General features: G+C 41.3%; 1 protein-coding gene and 1 long non-coding RNA gene across 3 annotated transcripts in view; one reads left to right on the top strand and one right to left on the bottom strand.

Moving 5' to 3' along the window:
* Positions 1 to 24: 24 nt before the first annotated feature.
* LOC125176554 (uncharacterized) lies at positions 25 to 19,305 on the bottom strand. Of its 2 annotated transcripts, XR_007156315.1 has the most exons (6): positions 18,706 to 19,305; positions 18,416 to 18,572; positions 17,189 to 17,249; positions 12,336 to 12,454; positions 5,109 to 5,197; positions 25 to 3,949 (listed from the first exon to the last, which is right to left on the bottom strand). It is a non-coding gene; the product is annotated as an uncharacterized LOC125176554 (long non-coding RNA). The 2 variants fall into 2 exon arrangements; XR_007156314.1 differs by having other exon boundaries at positions 25 to 5,197.
* The window catches only part of USP28 (ubiquitin specific peptidase 28), a 67,817-nt gene continuing 67,258 nt past the window's right edge, over positions 18,747 to 19,305 (top strand). Inside the window, exon 1 of the mRNA XM_047878183.1 lies at positions 18,747 to 18,813. Within this exon, the coding sequence (XP_047734139.1) occupies positions 18,811 to 18,813 (3 nt within the window). The 5' untranslated portion in view covers positions 18,747 to 18,810. The remainder of the gene's footprint in view (positions 18,814 to 19,305) is intronic.

Here is a 19,305-nt window from a genome sequence, read left to right as displayed (position 1 = left end):
CCCGCTCATTCTCTCTCTCTCTCTCTCTCTCTCTCTCAAAAATAAACATTAAAAAAATTAAAAAAAAAAAAAACGAATCCACAAGTCCATGCTGATTTAAATAAATGAATGAAATAAAGACTTTTCCTTAAGTTAGAATGCCAACTAATACATGTAGAAGGAATGTCAGAATCTTCATAGTCATAATTCACTCAAAAAACATCAGTGGCTGATAAAACCTAGCTGGCAAAAGTTTGATGAAAAACAGGACACTTACACAACATACTTATTAATCAGAATGAGTAAAAAAAAAAAACAAAAAAAACAAAAAAAACAAAAAACTTTCTGTGGAGAAATCTGGCAGACAACACGTTAATCAAATGATGAAAATTAACGTTACCAATCACGGGAGTTGTGTGCCATGAGATAGGAGGGACTGAGAAGACACAGCTGCACTTCTGTGATCATCCTGCCAAAAATTCAAAACTTGGATCTATCTGGAAGGAGACACCAGATAACCCCATGCTGTGGGACACTCTACAAAACAGCTTATAATCTTCAAAAGTGTCAAGGTTAGGGAAGCTGAGGAAAGACGGAGAAACCGTGTCCCATAAAGCCGATTAAGGAGACATGACAACTGGGTGCAATGTGTGACTCTGGATTGGATCCTTTTGTTACAAAGAACATCTTGGGGAGACTTCGCAAAACCCAAGGTGGGGGCCTAGAGACTCCCGATTTTGATGGAATTGAGATCATGTAATGTTCTTGTTCGTAAGAATCACATTCTAAGCACTCACAGGCGACAGAGCATCATGTTGGCAAACTACTCTCAAACGGTTGGGGGCGGGATTCATTTTACTATTCTCCCAGTCTTGCTGTGTATTTGAAAATATTTCAGAAAAAAAAAAAAAAAGAAATGTAACCTGGTAGTGAAAATTTGATACAAACTTATGGAAAGTTTAGAAACATCCTTGAAAGAGGATGGCCAGATAAATGGGGCTTTATCAAGAGATACAATCACCAAAGACTGATCTGGCCACCAAAGTCCCAGCACTTACCATGAGGAGAAAAGCAAGCTGCAGACAGACATATCTATGTACCTAGCACTTTTTATGGGAAGGCGACACAGAAGCTTCCCTTTATGCAAAGGTTTAATCGTGATGATGATCGGCATTACATTCTTGCCACACATTTTATTTTAGCAAGCCATGGTAAGTCAGACCTTCTGGGATATGCTTTCCCCTCCCTTTTCTTCTCACTTCCTCATGTACCCATCTGTTACTGGAAGGCCACTGCTAATGATGTGTAATACAGGTACATTACAACCTTCATTAGCTAATTTAACAACAGTCTGGTGATCCTGCCCATTACAGCTCTTTATTGGCTGATGAATTCTGCCAAGATGGGAACGGTTTTGTGTGACTGACTTGTTTTCAAAATAGTTTATACACAGACGCTTCTCCATCTTTCCTTGATCGCCTTGCTCTGAATCACCAAATGGCTCAGATATTTGTTTTTCCAATCTTACTGTCCTGTCTGGATTTAGCTTGTTTACTTGGTGCCTTTAGATTTGGTATCTCTTCCCTGTTCATCTTTTTTTTCATGAAAATTTAATTTTTCATGAATTTTTTCAGGAAAATGGTCCCTTCTCACTCATTAATACAGTACTTTTTATCCATTACTCAAAGATCTCACCACACCCCTCTAAGCTATTTAGGAAGGATGAATGTGAGGTGAACCCCGTTCAGGCCTTTCAAGCAGATCAGTGTATTAAAACAAAAAAAATGGAATTGTCAGAAGCTAAGCATTCAGCCTTCCTAAAATATCAGCTAAGAAAAAGACTTAGTAATCTGAGGTTTGAATCTGTTGTTTCTTGAATGCAGTCTAGGGTCAGGCCTGTCACTAAGAGGCTACCTAGAGATGTATTTCTCTCAGAAGTCCCGTCTCCACATTCCCAGGAGCCCTTGCACTTTGTCTCTCCATTATTTCCAAGTAAGATACAACACCTCTTAGCTGGACCAGTGTCTTTTGGAAGGAGGAGGGGGAGAGGTTTTATTATGCAAACATAATAAGAAGTGTTTATTATGCAAACAGCAACTGAGTTATGTGTCCTTTAAGACTACTAAATAGTTTTTAATTACTGCTATATCAGTAAATCCCATAAATATGCAAATGCAATTAGTTCACAAAACAGACCTTAAATATCTTTATTCCTCTCCAACAAAATTCTTTGAAGTTAATCGCTAACTCTCTTTGTTCACTCTCTTGGCAGTTGTGCTAACATTGACAGGAATTTTGACAGATGTACATATTCAGGGGAAACCACATTTTCTGAGCACATCTGGTCAGGCTGGAGCAGAAAAGTAGAAATGGACACTCTAGCCGAAATCAAATATTTAATGAGTACAGTCCCATGTGAAACTTCTTTTACTCTATAGCATTATCCTCTGAAATAAATATCAAGGTAACCACTGGGACGCCACTTCAAGTACAAAGCCGCACTCAACATTTGATTTTCTTCTGACTCAGAATTTCATTTTTAATAATAACGCACATTTTCTCCTGGTCCTTAAAAATGAATGAATGAATGAATGAATAAATGAACGAACGAACGAACGAACGAACGAAGGAACAGAGGAATAGTATCCCTCATGACCCTGGCCCTTCCTGGCTATGTGACATGGTTTTCTATGGGAAGTCATGGAACACAGGAGTAAGTTTCCCAAGCTTTGGAATCTGACACCTCTCAGTTGCCCTCCCAGCCCCATCACTTGCTAGATGCTTGTGGTCAAATTGCTTACTGTTTTTAAGCTTCAGTTTTCACATCTGTAAAAAGGGTGTAATAGGCTCTGTTTTCTATGGCAACAAAACAAATTCCTACACACTTAGCAGCTTAAAACCAAACTCGTTTGTGAGCTCATGGTTCTGTAAGTCAGAAACCCAGGTACAGCTTGAATGGGTTCTCTGCTCAGGGTCTTAGAGGGGGAAGTCATGGTGGTATACTAGAAATGGCTCTTACTGCATCAAAAGGGCCAACTGTGTACGTCCCTTCCCAACTCTGTTCAGTGACATCAGGTTAGTAGCTTGAGAGCAGCCATGATGGGAATGTCTGCCACACGGACGTCAGACATCAGCAAACACTACCAATCAGGGCTCCTCCCACCAGCTGGCTACCAAACACCTGCTAGTGTGCTATGGCCCACTCCCTTGAACTTCCAGGGTCTCACAGATACCTCCTACATTATGGCATTTATACAAGTATATTGTGACCTTCCTGTCTCTTCCAGAATCCTGTGAATTCTTTGAAGGTAGAGCACTGTACCTAATTCATCTTTGTGTCTCCAGCACAGAGCTTGGCACCTAGTGAGTACTCATTAAATACATAAGAAGGATGGAACAAAGAGAGGGAGGGAAGAATTAACAGGCGGGCAGAAAAGAAGTTTGGTTTACGCAAGAAAGAGGACACACCAAAAGGGATGAGCTTTTTCACAACCATACCCAATATGCTGTCCTTCCTCCACCATCTCAGAAAGGATGGGTGGGAATGATGACTCGGGTTCAGAGCAAGATCGCTTTTGGTGGGTTTGGTCCAGAGCCAGCCAGCAAGCCATGCAAAGGATACACACTGGATCCAGACACAGGGAGTTCATGCCTCTTTGATTCTCTCAGAGGGTGCTAAAATTCAGGGGTCTCACAGTCACCTGGAGAGAGATGTCCATCCCCCCGCCCCAAAAAAAAAAACCAGAGGAACATGGGATCACATGGTTTGCTGCTTCTTGTCATGCCTCTGAGGACATCAGTTCCAGGACGCTGCTTCAACTGCCATGTAAGGCAGGTGGTCTTAGTAATCTGCATCATCCAGACCTTCTGCACACATTATGGGCCTTGAAGTCTTGCTATGCCAGCTCCGGGCATCTCCCCGGATCTGTGGCACACTGCAGGACTCCATTTAGGTCCATTTAGAACTTTTCTGTGGAGAGACCACGGTCAACCACAGCAGCAAGATATTCTGGTTCGGGTCTAAATTTCTGGATATTTCCAACTCTGCTGCGGACTCAAGATGGGGCAAGGGCTTTGATCTGCTGGAGCCTGTTTTATTTATCCAGCCATCCATGTGCTCACTATGTGGGGAGTTGTGGTGGACACTGGGGAATATAAAGAAAGTTCAAGGAACTTGGAATAGAGGTGATAGATAAGAAACACTGAGCACACAATGAGATAAACACTAGCTAGCTGGTAAGTGAACTCGGGACAATGGAAGCAAAAAGAGGAGCCAGACTTGGGGTGGGGTGAGAAGAGGGGTTTCACAAATAGCATTTGTGTTGGGAAAAGGCGAGGGCAGGAAGAGGGGGACTCCCAGCAGAAGGAATAAGGTAGGAAAAGGGCGAATGGTACCTTCCCTGGGACTGCAAGCCTCCTTTTGTAAAACTGGGGAGCAGACAGAACACAGGTTTCTACCTGAACCACCCTAATTGCCCAAAGAAAGGCCAGTTGCTTTAAACATAAACACATGAAATAAAGTAAAAGAAAAGCAAATTAGGGAGCAGATAATTCTAGACTCACAAGATGAGCGGATTAACACATTCATGTTGCAAAGTGTTGAGGGAGGAATAAAACAGAAAAGGGAAATATTGTATAAGTCTGTATAAGTGCCGTTATTATAAAGCTGTCTCCAAATGGTCTGTGGCAATTATTCTAAAATGCACAACAGCTGTATTTGTCCCCTTTCTGCCACTGCTGAAATTTACACTGTCATTGCTCCAGGAGGATGGCTTGGCACTAATAACAGGCTGGCTGACTATGGCTGGAGTGTGACAGACCTCTAGTTAGAGCCCTTAAAGACGAGAGAGGAGTGGGAAAATGAAAAGCACAGTGGAAGCCAAAGTAGATGTAGTCAGAGCACCGCCTTGTGGCAGCCACTGCACCTGCAGCTCCAGGGAACATCCATCCAACCTATTGTCCGTTGTACTTTACTGTTCACGTTTCCACAGCTTGAAAGTCATGCCATGCCTCTATTCATGCCTCTTGTCTTCTTTGCTCTAAACATTCCTCTCCAGGTTCCCCAACACCAATTCATCTAATCTATTTCTACTTTGCTTGCAACTGTCAACAAATTCCTCTTTGCTTACTTCCTTATTACTCTTCCTTCTCCAAACTCTTGGTCCCAGGAGCACCCAAGTTTCCCAGTGATGTTTGAAGAGGTAGTTTCTCTTTCTCCCTAAGAGTGGAAATAAAGAAAGCCTTGGCTCTCCACTTCTGAAATGTTATAAAAAGTATTATTAAAAATCATATAAGGGCGTCTGGGTGGCTCAGTTAGTTGAGTGTCCGACTTCAGCTCAGGTCATGATCTCACGGTTTGTGGGTTCAAGCCCCATATTGGGCTCTGTGCTGACAGCTCAGAGCCTGGAGCCTGCTTCCAATTCTGTGCCTCCCTCTCTCTGTCTATGCCCCTCCCCCATGCATTCTCTCTCTCTCTCTCTCTCTCCCTCCCTCCCTCCAAAATAAACATTAAAAAAAATAAAAGATGAATTTAAAAATTTTTTAGTGTTTATTTATTTTTTGAGAGAAAGTGACAGAGTGTGAATGGGGGAGGGGCAGAGAGAGAGGGAGACACAGAATCTGCAGCAGGCTCCAGGCTCTGAGCTGTCAGCAAAGAGCCTGATGCAGGACTCGAACCCATGAACCCTGAGATCATGACCTGAGCCAAAGTTGGATGCTCAACCAACTGAACCACCTAGGAGCCCCAAAACCAATAAAGAATTTTAATGTTATAAAGGTCCACCTTTTCTAGAATGTCATATAGTTAGAATCATACAGTATGTAGCCATTTCAGAATCAGACTTGTAAATACAGAGAACTGATGGTTGCCAGAGGGGTGGGTTTGGGGGTCGGGCAAAATAGGTGAAGAGGAGTGGGAGATACAGGCTTCCAGTTATGGTGTGAATAAGCCACCAGAATAAAAGGCACAGCATAAGGAACATAGTCAATGGTATTGTAATAGCAATGTATCAGGATGTATCAGGACAGACCAGTAGCCACACTTGTGAACACAGCATGACATACAAACTTCTTGTATCACTATGTTGTACACATGAAACTAATGTAACATTGTGTGTCTATTATACTTAAATAAAACATAAAATAAAACCATGCATTTTCTCTAAGCACTAGGTTAGGGGCATTACACAAATTTTGATATATTGTATATTCATTACTTTTCTGTCTTAAATATTTTCTAACCTCTCGTGATTTTTCTTTCCCCACAGATTATTTAGAAGTAAGTTGTTTATTTTAAAATTTGGGATGTCTTTCTAGATATTGTACGATCTTCCTCAACTTATGATGAGGTTACATCCCCATGAACCCATCATAAGTTGAAAATATCATTAAGCAGAAAATGCATTTAATAGACCTAACTTACCAAACATCATAGCTTAGCCTACCTGACCTTAGCTGGGCTCACAACACTTACATTAGCCTACAGTGGGAGAAATTCATCTAGCGCAAAGCCTATTTTATAATAAAGTTTAATCTCTCATATAATTTACTCAATACTATACTGAAAGTGAAAACCCGAAACCAGAATGGTTGCATGGGTATAGAATGGTTGTAGGTGGATCAATCGTCGACCCTGGCGACCACGTGGCTGACTGGGCACGGTGGGACAAAGCTGCTGCCCAGTGTCACAACAGAGAACTATACTGTACAGCAGCAGCTCAGGAAAAGATCAAAATTCAAAATTCATAGTGGTTTCTAATGAATGTGTATCACTTTTGCACCATTGTGAGGTTGAAAATTGTAAGTGGGATCTTCAAAAGTTGGGGACCATCTGTACTGTTCTTGACTTGCAATTTAATTTTGTTGTGGTAAAAGAACATATTCGATGATTTCAATAGTCTTATTTTGATTGAGAGCTGTTTTGTGGGTTAGCATATGATCTGTTGTAAAAGCACCGTGTGTACTGAAAGGAAGGTGCAGTCTGACATCGTTGGATGTAACATTCTGTGAATAACAATTAGATCAAGGTGGTAGATAGTGTTGTTTGGGTTATATTTTTGCGGTTCTTTTCTGTCTCTTGTTGTACCACTTCCTGTGGGGTGTTAAAACCTCCTACTACCATTGTGGAATTGTCCATTTCTTCTTTTTATCCTTTCAATTTTTGCTTCATGCATTTTAGGAGCTCTGTTATTAGGCACATACACATTGACCCACATTTACGAATATCACGTCTTCTTGATGAATCCATGTATCCGTCATTATAAAATGGCCCTGTTTCTGATAATACTCTTTGCCACAGGTCTGTTTTGTCTGATATTAACAACCACTGTGGCCTTTCCATGCTTATTTACATGCTTTAACAGGATACCACAGACTGGTTGGCTCAAAAATAACAGGAACTTCTTTCTCACCATTCTCGGGGCTGGAAGTCTAAGGTCAGGGTGTAAGCATGATCAAGTTCTGGTGAGGGACCTCTTCAGGGTTGCAGGTTGCTGGCTTCTTGTATCTTCATATAATGGAAAGGGGACTAGAGAACTCTCTGGGGCCATAATATATAATAAGGGCATTAATTTCATCATGAGGGCTCCACCTTCATGACCTAATCACCCCCCAGAAGGCCTCACTTCCTAATTGGGGGTTAAGATTTCAATATATGAATGGCGGGGGAGGGGTGGTGGAAACAAACATTCAGTCCATGGCACATGGTATGTCTTCTCTTTCCATCTATTTGCTTTCAGCCTACATGTGTGTTTATATTTAAAGCACATCTCTTACATGTAGCATATTTGGGTCTTCTTTTTCATTTCATTTTAATTTCTGCCTTTTAATTGGAATATTTGATCCACTAATATTTAAAGTAGTTTTTGATACGTTTGGATTTAAGTTACCCATTTTATTATTTGTATTTTATATTCTTTTTAAAAAAAAAACTCCTCCGGGGTGCCTGGGTGGCTCAGTCGGTTAAGTGGCCGACTTCAGCTCAGATCATGATCTTGCAGTCCGGGAGTTCGAGTCCCATGCCGGGCTCTGTGCTGACAGCTCAGAGCCTGGAGCCTGTTTCAGATTCTGTGTCTCCCTCTCTCTGACCCTCCCCTGTTCATGCTCTGTCTCTCCCTGTCTCAAAAATAAATAAAACGTTAAAAAAAATTAAAAAAAAAAATTAAGAAAATAAAAAAATAAAAAATAAAAAAACTCCTCCTTTTCTGCCTACTTTTGGATTTTAACTTTTTAAAAATTTTAAATGTTTATTTATTCTTTAAATAGAGAGAGAGAGAGAGACAGAGCACGAGCGAGGGAGGGCAGAATGGGCGACAAAGAATGTGAAGCAGGCTCCAGGCTCCAAGCTGTCAGCACAGAACCTGACACAGGTCTCAAACTCACAAACCATGAGATCATGACCTGAGCTGAAGTTGGATGCTTAACCGAATAGGCCACCCAGGCACCCCTGGATTTTTTTGGTTTTTAATAAAGATTACCTATTGGCTTTTTAGCTATACTTTTTGCACAACTTTTTTTAGTGGTTATACTAGAAATTAAAATAAACATTGTTCACACAGTCTACTTTTCAAGTTACTACAGCACTTTCCCATCAAATGTAGTTACCATGCAATCATTTGGTTCCATTTACTGGCCCCTGCCATCACCATGCTCCGGTGTGTCATGGGTTACATCTAAATAGATACACCCCACAAGACAGTGTGAGAGTTTTTCCTTTATACAATACATACCCTACTATAAAGCCAAGTCAATGACTTTTTCATTTCAAATACTGAATGTTTAAGCTTGATTTTTTTTTCATTTTGTTATTATGTTTTATAATTATCTGTAGAGGTTCTTCCATTTTGCTTACTACAAGTATGGTTTCCTTTACTTCACAGAGCTTAGTTATCACAGACACTTTAATGTTGTTGTCTAATGGATTCTAACATCTTCATCTGGCCTGTCTTTTCTCTTGGTAAGAGGTCATATTTTCCTGGTTCTTTATATATCAAGTAATTTGGGATTGTATTCCTACATACTATGTTTGTTTTTAATGTTTTTTTATTTTTTTGAGAAAGAGAGAGAGAGCAAGAGAGAGGGAGGGTTGGGATATAGAGAGAGGGAGACACAGAATCGGAAGCAGGCTCCAGGCTCCAAGCTGTCAGCACGCAGGGCTTGAACCCATGAACTGTGACATCATGACCTGACCTGAAGCCAGACGTTTAACCAACTGAGCCACCCAGGTGCCCCCTTATATATTATGTTTTACCGAGACTCTCAATTCTCTGTCTAAAGGATGGAGAGGGTGTTTGTGTGTGTGTGTGTGTGTGTAACCTCTTTCTCCAATGAATGTCGATGTTTTTGTGCTTTGGCAGTGAATTAATTTGGTGAGACTCAAACTGCAAACTGTCTCTTTTGGACACAGGCAACAGCTCACAGCTCATCTGATTTCTTCTGTGCTTTTTGAGGTGCTTTGCGGCTGGTGGAAGGGTCAGCCAGAGACGTGGTTAGACTCTGCACAAAAACCTGGGGATCTTTTTCTCTACCTCTCTCCTCTTCACAATTCCCTCCCTTTCTTTTGGGTTGCCATGTTTGTCCTAAACTCTAGTTTTTGGTTCCTCAGGCCAGAAGCCTGGTTGGTTTTCCACTAGCACTTCAAACACCGTGTGTCATGCTGTGACTATGGTCCGTTATCTGAGTAAAACTGAAATAGTGGGGCACACACCCCTCGTCGGACCTTTCTGCCACGTTACGACTCCCTTTTGAAACCTCTATTCAAGCTCCAGATACTTCAGGTACTTTTTATTTTGCCCAGACTTTGTAACTGTTATCTGTTACACAGCAGATTTGTTAAGATCTTAATCCTCCATACCAAAAGCAACATTCTTGATTAATTTATTTTATAAATAAAAAAAATTTTTTTAATGTTTATATTTGAGAAAGAGATGGAGAGAGAGTGCACAAGTAGGGGAGGGCCAGGGAGAGAGGGAGACACAGAATCCGAGGCAGGCTCCAGGCTCTGAGCTGTCAGCACAGAGTCCAATGTGAGGCCTGAACTCCCAAACTGTGAGATCATGACCTGAGCTGAAGTCGGACACTTAATGGGCTGAGCCACCCAGGCGCCACTTGATTAATTTATTTTAAAAAGCAACACAGTGGGGTGCCTGGGTGGCTCAGTCAGTTGGGTGTCGAACTCTTGATTTCAGCTCAGGTCATGATCTCATGGTTCACGAGTTCAAGTCCCACGTCGGGCTCCATGTTGATGGTGTGGAGCATGCTTTGGATTCTCTCTCTCTCCTCTCTCTCTGCTCCTTCCCTGTGCATGCACATATGCTAACTTTTTCTCTCTTAAAATAAATAAACTTTAAAAAAAGGCAATACTATCTCAGCAACATAAAAAGAAAATAAATATAACTTGTTATGGACTGAACGTAATCATCAAAATCACAATTATTAATTACTAAGTTTTCAAATCTGAAGAAAAATAAATAAGAACTACAAGTAACAATGAATCACATAACTTCTGTAAAAAAAATGAAAGTATTGTCAGTCTGTCATTTATAAGAGGGAAAATGAGTTCTAGTAGCTGTTAAATACCAAGATAAGGGCTTACATTGTATATACATACCACATCTTCTTTAGTCATCGTTGGGCTCTTTCCATAATTTGACTATTGTTGATAGTTTTGCTATAAATATTGGGGTACATGTGCCCCTTCAAATCAGCATTTTTTCATCCTTTGGATAAATAACTAGAAGTGCAATTACTGGGTCATAGGATAGTTCTATTTTTAATTCTTTGAGGAACCTCCATACTGTTTTCCAGAGTGGCTGCACCAGTTTGCATTCCCATCAACAGTGCAAAAGTGTTCCCCTTTCTCCACATCCTCACCAACACCTGTTGTTTCCTGAGTTGTTCAGTTTAGCCACTGTGACCAGTGTGAGGTGGTACCTCATTGTGGCTTTGATTTACATTTCTCTGATGATGAGTGATGTTGAGCATCTTTTCATGTGTCTGTTGGCCACCCGGATGTCTTCTTTGGAAAAGTATCTATTCATGTCTTCCACCCATTTCTTCACCGGATTATGTGGTTTGGGGTTGTTGAGCTTGATATGTTCTTTATAGATTTTGGATACCAACGCTTTATCCAATATATCCTTTGCAGATATCTTCTCCCATTCTGTCTGTTGCCTTTTAGTTCTACTGATTGTTTCCTTTGTTGTGCAGAAGCTTTTTATCTTATATGCAATGGAATATTACTCAGTGATCAAAAAGAATAAAATTTTGCCATTTGCAATGTGGATGGAACTAAAGTATTATTATGCTAAGCAAATTAATTCAGTCAGAGAAAGACAAATACCATATGATTTCACGCACATGTGGAATTTAAGAAACAAAACAGATGAGCATAGGGGAAGGGAAGGAAAAATAACATAAAAACAGAGAGGAAGGCAAACCATAAAAGACTCTTAAGTACAGATAATAAACTGAGGGTTGCTGGAGGGGAGGTTGGTGGGGGGGGGGATGGGCTAAATGGGTTATGGGCATTAAGGAGGGCACTTGTTGGGATGAGCACTGGGTGTTATATGGGAGTAATGAATCACTGGGCTCTACTCCTGAAACCAACACTACACTAACCTGAATTTAAATTAAAAAAAAAAAAAAAGGTAAGGGCTTACAACACCAAAGCTTCAGATTTTTAGTCTTTATGATAACCAAGACAGAGATTCCCAAATAATGTGTGTCCATGGTGGGGAGGAAGCCAAAATATACACCATATATGGCTTTTCTAGTATGGTTAAATACTAAGAATGAATTCCTAGACAAGAAAAGAAACAAAAACATCACTTTTGTTAAACTTTTGCTTCAATAAGTGCTCCTTCCCCAACCAGGAACCTCTAGCACTGGCTCTGAACAGGCAGGCTTCCTTGGTAATGTCCACAAAGTGACAGAAAGGGGCTCTTGACCCTATTCAGTTTGAGCAATGCAAATTTTGTTTTTATAAAAATCAAAACTTATTTAAGTGTCACTTCATAATGCGGAAAGTATTTTCATCACGTTCTCCCAGCGAGGTCACAACCAGATCATGGACCTGCTCTCCATGATCAAGCCAGAGTGTTGGTCTGGCTGCTATTCCATTCTCTTTGTCTTGCCAATGAATTAATGAGCTTTAACATATGACAATGATTGTGGGGATCACTGTTCCTCTTTTCATAAAGTTAAGGGAACCAAATTTGAGAATCCTCTACTTCAAATAACATGACTAGTAATTTCGAGCTAAGTAACTTTTCCAAATCTTTTTACTCCTTGGTATTAGAGAATCTTGATTTGCACAGACCAGCTCTCTGAACTGCCAGCCCAAAGCACGCACTACGTACCTGTCCTCCTGAACACAACTGATGTCCCCTCTATGGAGTGGCGGCTCCTCAGAAAAATGGCTCAAGAGTCCACTCTATTCAGGACACTGTCTTCCTCTGGTTTTCACTTTCTGGTTACTCTGGAGAAGTGGAAGAGACAATAAATACTCCAACAAACCACTGTTTCCAAATTTTAAAGTTGTTCCCTTCAACATTCCAGGTCTAAATAAAATTCTAAAACTCTCTTCTCTCACGGGAAGAAAAAAATCCCACAAAAGCAAAAACAAAAACCCATTCAACTTCTGCCCCCCTCTGGCAGAGACCATCAAATATTTTCCCCCCTTTTAACTCCACGTTGTCTCCTTTCTCTTCCGGGATGGCTCTCAGGCACCTCTAGGCCTTAAATGCCACAGAGGATGGCTTACAAAACTGAAAAAGCTACCCAGTCCCTTAAGGGCAAGGGTCTCCAGGCAGTGATCCCACCCACCTTCAATGGGGTGCCCTCTACTCCCTCTGGCTATGTTCTTTAGAAACAGATGAACCAGTTCTTATTAATGATACATACTTAATCAGACAGGGCTAGAGATTTGCATTTTAGTTATATCTGAAAGACTTTGGGTTATACTACGGTGAGATTCTCTAGGAATTGCTTACTTTCAAGATAAACTGCTCCGTAGTAGGATGACCAGACAATTTAACATCCAGAAGTTTGAGGAAGGAAAAGCTACCAAAAATCATTCGGGGGGGGGGGGGGGGGGGGGGGAACAGGGGGTAAACCGTAATTGCCCCAGGCAAACTGGGACCTGTGGTTAACTCCACCTATAACTAGTCTTTAATGGCCTTCCAAGACTCCCATTGTCTTACTCTCTGCTTTCTCTGTCAACTCAGTTCAGGTAACACCTCCTCCGAGAAATCTTTACAGGCTGTTTCTTCTAATGATTCATCTTTCCTGGGTTTCTTTAAGCCAGAATCTTATATTTTACCTCAGCCTATAGAAAGAGAGCTAGACTGCTTAGCTTAGAATCATGGCTCCCGTCTTTAAAGGAGAAAAGTCTTGGGCAAAGTACTTTACCTTTCTGTGATGGTTTCCTCATTTGTAAAGGAGGTATTAATAACAGCACTTCATAGGGTCTCGTGAGGATTAGTTCATACTTGCAAAGCACTCAGGACACCACCTAGCCTATAAGTGCTCAGTGAAGTTATTACTTCCTCTAAAAATGTTCTGTTTTCTTCCAAGGTCAAGTTATCAGATCAGTAAAAACATCCGCATTTCCAAAGGCAAGTTTGTATTAGTTACTCTGGCCTCATCTATTTTTTCAAATTCTGATATTTTGAGGAGGAAGATTTTTCACTTCAATGGGGCCCTGGGTGAAAAAATTAAGTCACCTTAAGTTCCAATTTATGCTTCTAGTATTTGCTGCATTATACAAACTTCTATTTTTTTTTTCCTGGGTAGCTTTCTGGTTTTTATCTTAAATGATATTTTCGGTTTCTGTAGGAGGCCACAACTTTGACATAGAAGTCTTTCCCCAAATCTTGAAGCTAAAGAGGAAAATGTTTTATAAAATAGAATTTCTAGCTCATTGGACATCATCTAAAATATGGATTTGGGGCACACTCTGCATAAAAAGGAATGGTAATATTTTTCATTTTTCTTGATGATAGTTCAAATTATAATTCCAGAGAATTTGTTTAATGTTTATTTTTTTAACACACACACACACACACACACACACACACACACACACACACACACACAGAGTGTGAGTGGGGGAGGGGCAGAGAGCGTGAGAGGGAGACACAGAATCTGAATCTGAAGCAGGCTCCAGACTCTGAGCTCCAGCACAGAGCCTGACTCGGGGCTTGAACTCACAGACCGCGAGATCATGACCTGAGCCGAAGTGGGATGCTTAACCGACGGAGCCACGCAGGGGCCCCTAATTTCAGAGAATGTTAAATTTCTGCCTCATGCATCACCAAGCATTCAAAAGGGTAACCTGCAAACTACAGAGACTTTTCTCAATATTTTTTGAGGGCACGGAAACATCATTAGAGCAAGGATTGATAGGCTTTTCATTTTAAGTTTAATGTTCTTTTAAACTTTTGTATTACTGAATAGTTAATAAAATTTATGTAAAATGATATAATGAACACTCATGTAAATACCACTTGATTTATGAAACCAGAACATTAGGAGTACCTGTAAATTCCCTTATATGCCCGTTACCTATCCCTTCCCTTCCCTTGTCTGTCCCTTCCCTTCCCATCCCTTCCTTCAGAGCTTCTAGTTCAAATTTTGTGTTTATAATATTCAGGCTTTCATTTGTAGTTTAACCATATGTTTATCTCCCTAGATGATATATTATTTGATGGTTTTTGTAATTCATACAAATGGAATTACATTATGTGCCATCTTCTGTGATTTGCTTGATCCCCTACAGTACTATGTTCCTAAGATTCATCCATGATATTGCACAGCTGTAATTCACTCATTTTAACTGCTCTATAAAGTTCCATCGAATGACAACACAAAACAATTGATCAATTTTACCATTGATATATTTAGGTTGATCCCTGCTTCATCTGCCATTAAAAGTGTTAAGAACATCTTACACATAGATCCTAACTAACACTAAGAATTGTTCTAGGATACCTACTTAGGACATGCTGAATGTGAGGCACACACAACTTCAAATTTTAGTACTAGATGCCAAATTTTTCCAAAGTGGCTGTGCTAATTTACACTACCAGCGAGTGTGTAAGTGTTCTCCCATTGCTCCACATTCTTTTTTTTTTTTTTTTAATTTTTTTTTTCAACGTTTATTTATTTTTGGGACAGAGAGAGACAGAGCATGAACGGGTAAGGGGCAGAGAGAGAGGGAGACACAGAATCGGAAACAGGCCCCAGGCTCCGAGCCATCAGCCCAGAGCCTGACGCAGGGCTCGAACTCACAGACCTGCGAGATCGTGACCTGGCTGAAGTCGGACGCTTAACCGACTATGCCAACCAGGCGCCCCTGCTCCACATTCTTGACCACACTTGTAATTGTGGTATTTAAAAATTTTTGCCAACTGGATGCATGACATGGCATCTTTGTGGTCTTAATTCCTGTGTTCCTCATTATCAGTGAGTTTAAGCATCTTTTCAACCGCTTGGGTTTCCTTTTCTATCCAGCATCTGCACAGCGTTTGGCTGTTCCTTCTATTACACTGTCTCTTTTGTAAAGGTTTTTCACCTGGTCTGGATCATTGGTTCTCAACTGGAGAATATGCCCCTTAGGGAACATTTTGCAAGGTCTGGAGACATTTGTGATGGTCATAGGTAGGCAGCAGAGAGCTACTGGCATCTAGTAGGGAGAGGCCAGAGATGATGCCAAAACATAGTGCATTGGACAGGCCTCAAAACAAAGAGGTATCTGGCCCCAACATGTTAACAGTGCCAAGGTTTGGAAATTTTGTTCTGGATACTAATATGTTATCAGTTACATTGTTACCATTATTTTCTCCCAGTTTGTGGATATTTTTTTTTCATGGTACCTTTTTAAATTTTTTTTTTCAACGTTTATTTATTTTTGGGACAGAGAGAGACAGAGCATGAACGGGGGAGGGGCAGAGAGAGAGGGAGACACAGAATCGGAAACAGGCTCCAGGCTCTGAGCCATCAGGCCAGAGCCCGACGCGGGGCTCGAACCCACGGACCGTGAGATCATGACCTGGCTGAAGTCGGACGCTTAACCGACTGCGCCACCCAGGCGCCCCTTTCATGGTACCTTTTAACAAAGAGAAATTCTTAATCTTTTGTTAATTTTTTTTAATGTTTATTTATTTTTGAGAGAGGAAGAGAGACAGAGCGTGAGTGGGGGAGGAGCAGAGAGAGACAGAGACACAGAATCTGGCTCCAGGCTTTGAGCTGTCAGCACAGAGCCCGACGCCAGGCTTGAACCCACGAACCATGAGATCATGACCTGAGCCGAAATCGGAACCTTAACTGACTGAGCCACCCAGGCGCCCTGAGAAATTCTTAATTTTAGCATTAATTAAAGTTACCAACTTTTCTTTTATGGTTTGTACTTTTGTATCTGATTTAAAGAAGTTCTCCTATCCTCAAAGTATAATCTCCAACTGGATGTTTAAAATTTTTTTAATTTTGCTTTTTTAAAGTCTTTAATCCACCTAAAACTGGTTTCTACTTATGATGTAAGCTAAGAGTCCAAAATTAATTTTTTATATGGATAACTAGTTGTCTGAGTACCATTTATGAAAAGTCCATCTGACGCCCACTGGTCTACAATGCTGGTTTGTCAAAAATCAAGTTTGCAGAAGTACGCTTGTTTCTGGTTCTTTTTTTATCACCTCTCAATCTGGAAGCTAAAGTTATGTTCACCTTCTTATAAAAGGAAAATTGAATCCCACAGGGTAAAGGCTTTCATGAATTCTGAAGAAAACAGATTTAAGATGTTTGTTTTATGTTTTTTTCTTTTTTAGTGTTTGTTTTCTAGAGAAACAAAAATAAGGAGATATGAGGTTATTATTTTGCATACTAAGGCCAAATACGTTGAAAATGAAAATGAACTCATTCACCTTACTGAATGGGTAACAAACTACATTTGCCTACAGTACACATTTCAGGAAGGCCAGAAATTCATTTTTCAAGGAGCCAAAGAGAGCCTTTTCTGAGACACTTTCAGAACACCTATAATTTAACCTTGTACTTCATCTAATTATTTAATCTAGAGGTTATAACAGAAATATCCATACTGTTTCCAAAATAGTGAGAAAGGCCATTTTCCTAACTGCTAAGAAGCTGGCCCATAAGGACATTTCTGACTAGATTGTTCCTGGAAAGGAATCCACTGCTCAGAGAACAGTCATACCTGTCAATCAGCCTCAGCCTTCAGCTCTCAGTTCCAGTTGCTCCAAAGACAGTGGCAGAAACTATTTACAGAGTGAAACAGAGAAGAAATAGAAGTATGCATTTCCGTCTTTCTCCTTTTTTCTTTTCCTAACACGTTCCCTTCATTCTTTTATCCCACAAGCTCCACACAAGTATTCAATAACACAAAATGGGATCATTTTATTACAATACAAATTCTATTTTGGGTTTGAAGTAAGGCACCAACAGAAATATAAATCCATTGATTCAGAGAAAGTAACTTAGCATGGGGGCAAACAGTTTTCAGGGAAAGAAAAAAAATTCAATTTCTCCTTCAGGAAAACAGCCCCAAAACTATTATTCCCCTTTGAAATATGTCAATTACTTGCTATTGCCCCTTATTTTTTTTTCCTGAACACTCTTGAAAGGATTATCAACTAATAATGTAATTATTCTGGAGCCTTCACGTATGGGTTTCAAGAAGGAATAAGAAAAGATTTTCTGTGGTGACAGCGCATGTTCCATGATGTCCATTTTTGATATTTGATCACCATGAAACTTGCCAACTGATGGCCAAGCACTGACGCAGACTCTTCATTAAATACTCTGTTTGGACAGGGTGTCTCTAGCTGACTACCGTGTCCAAGATCAGGTGGTAGTTAAACACAAGGAGGCGAAGAGGATTTGTCAATCTAGAGCCCTCAAACTGATTATATCGAATTTATTAGATCTGGAGTTCTGTTTAGATCCACACAGCAGAAAGATGCTCAATCAAAATTCAGGGGCCTATTATTTACCAAATGGCCTGTATACACTTTTTTTCCCCCCAGAAATACGAGTGTAGGAGGTGTCTGGTAGTTTTTCAAGGAAGTGTTCATGAATAAGTTACATGTTTTCCACCCCATTTACTCCCATTAAACAAGCAATTTCCTAAAATGAATGTGCAAAGACAAACAAGAGTTGTTGCAGAGACATGGTCAAGACACACAGAAATAGAGCTTTCTGGTAACTTAGAAATATGCGAAGCTGTAAATAAATCATACTGAGAAATCAACTTGTTTTGCCGTGACTCCAGGGTTGAGGCCATGAACCTCAGGTGTGGAACTCATGGGGAAAAAAAAAAAGGCAGAGGCATAACCATAAAAGTCCTGCAACCATCAGACACACACACACACACACACAGTCGGCCTGTTGCACGTGGAAGATTCTGATCACTCTGTCAGTTTACCTGTCAGGGAAAGGGGAACCTCTGTGTCTCCAGGTGAAAAGCAGCAGCAGTCATGGCCCCGGCTCCTGTGAGTAGCCAGGTCTCCGACGGGAACTGCTCCTGTTCTGCACCTGTTTCCTGGTGCCACAAGCTGGGCTCACCGGCAGACTAGAAAGGCCTGCAGGTGAAACATCACAATCACATGGGCAACAACGCCAGGAGCACAGGGGGAAAGGCCAAGCAAGATCCACACCAAATTCACACCCAAGATACCGCCAGAGGCCCAGATCAAGAAAATGGCATAACCATACCGCTAAAAAAGGGCTCTTCCACACCAGGCCTCTACTGAGATTTGGGACAGCCAAATGGGTGCCAACCGAACGGCGGTCAGTGATAACACGTGAATAATGTGAAACATGGTTAGTAGTTAGGATTTCCACCAAACTGTTGAAAATGCAATTTTTGATCGGGAGAGGCACTGAGTTCTTAATACGCCGTCAGGAGCAGCTGGCTCGGGCTTAACCAAGTAGATTGGAATTCTAGTTTGAACTCCAGAAAACCGCAAAGGGGACAACGCGGCAACTCACTCCCCACGCCCAGGTGTGTGCGGGTGCTGGGCAGCAGGGATGAGGGGGTCTGGCCCGTCTGGGTAGCTCTGGCCAGACCACGGCGCTCAGCCTCCGCCTCTCCCAGCAAACGACGGGTAACCCCTCCAGCGCCTGGACTCCCAAGCGACTCTACTGCCAGGTGGGAAACCGCCCAGAGCGCGGGCTCCAGACAGCTTCCCGAGGCCGAGAGCAGCTTGAACTCTTCCGCGAGACGGCCGGGGGGGGGGGGGGACAGCGAGTCGCCCACGCTTCCCAAACCATTTCCTGGGCGCCAACAGCCCCGGAACGCCGGCGCCGCTGACC

The sequence above is a fragment of the Prionailurus viverrinus genome, chromosome D1, assembly GCF_022837055.1.
Source record: "Prionailurus viverrinus isolate Anna chromosome D1, UM_Priviv_1.0, whole genome shotgun sequence".
Taxonomy (NCBI): domain Eukaryota; kingdom Metazoa; phylum Chordata; class Mammalia; order Carnivora; family Felidae; genus Prionailurus; species Prionailurus viverrinus.
The sequence above is the reverse complement of the archived record's forward strand: the minus strand, read 5'-3'. Positions and strand labels throughout refer to the sequence as shown.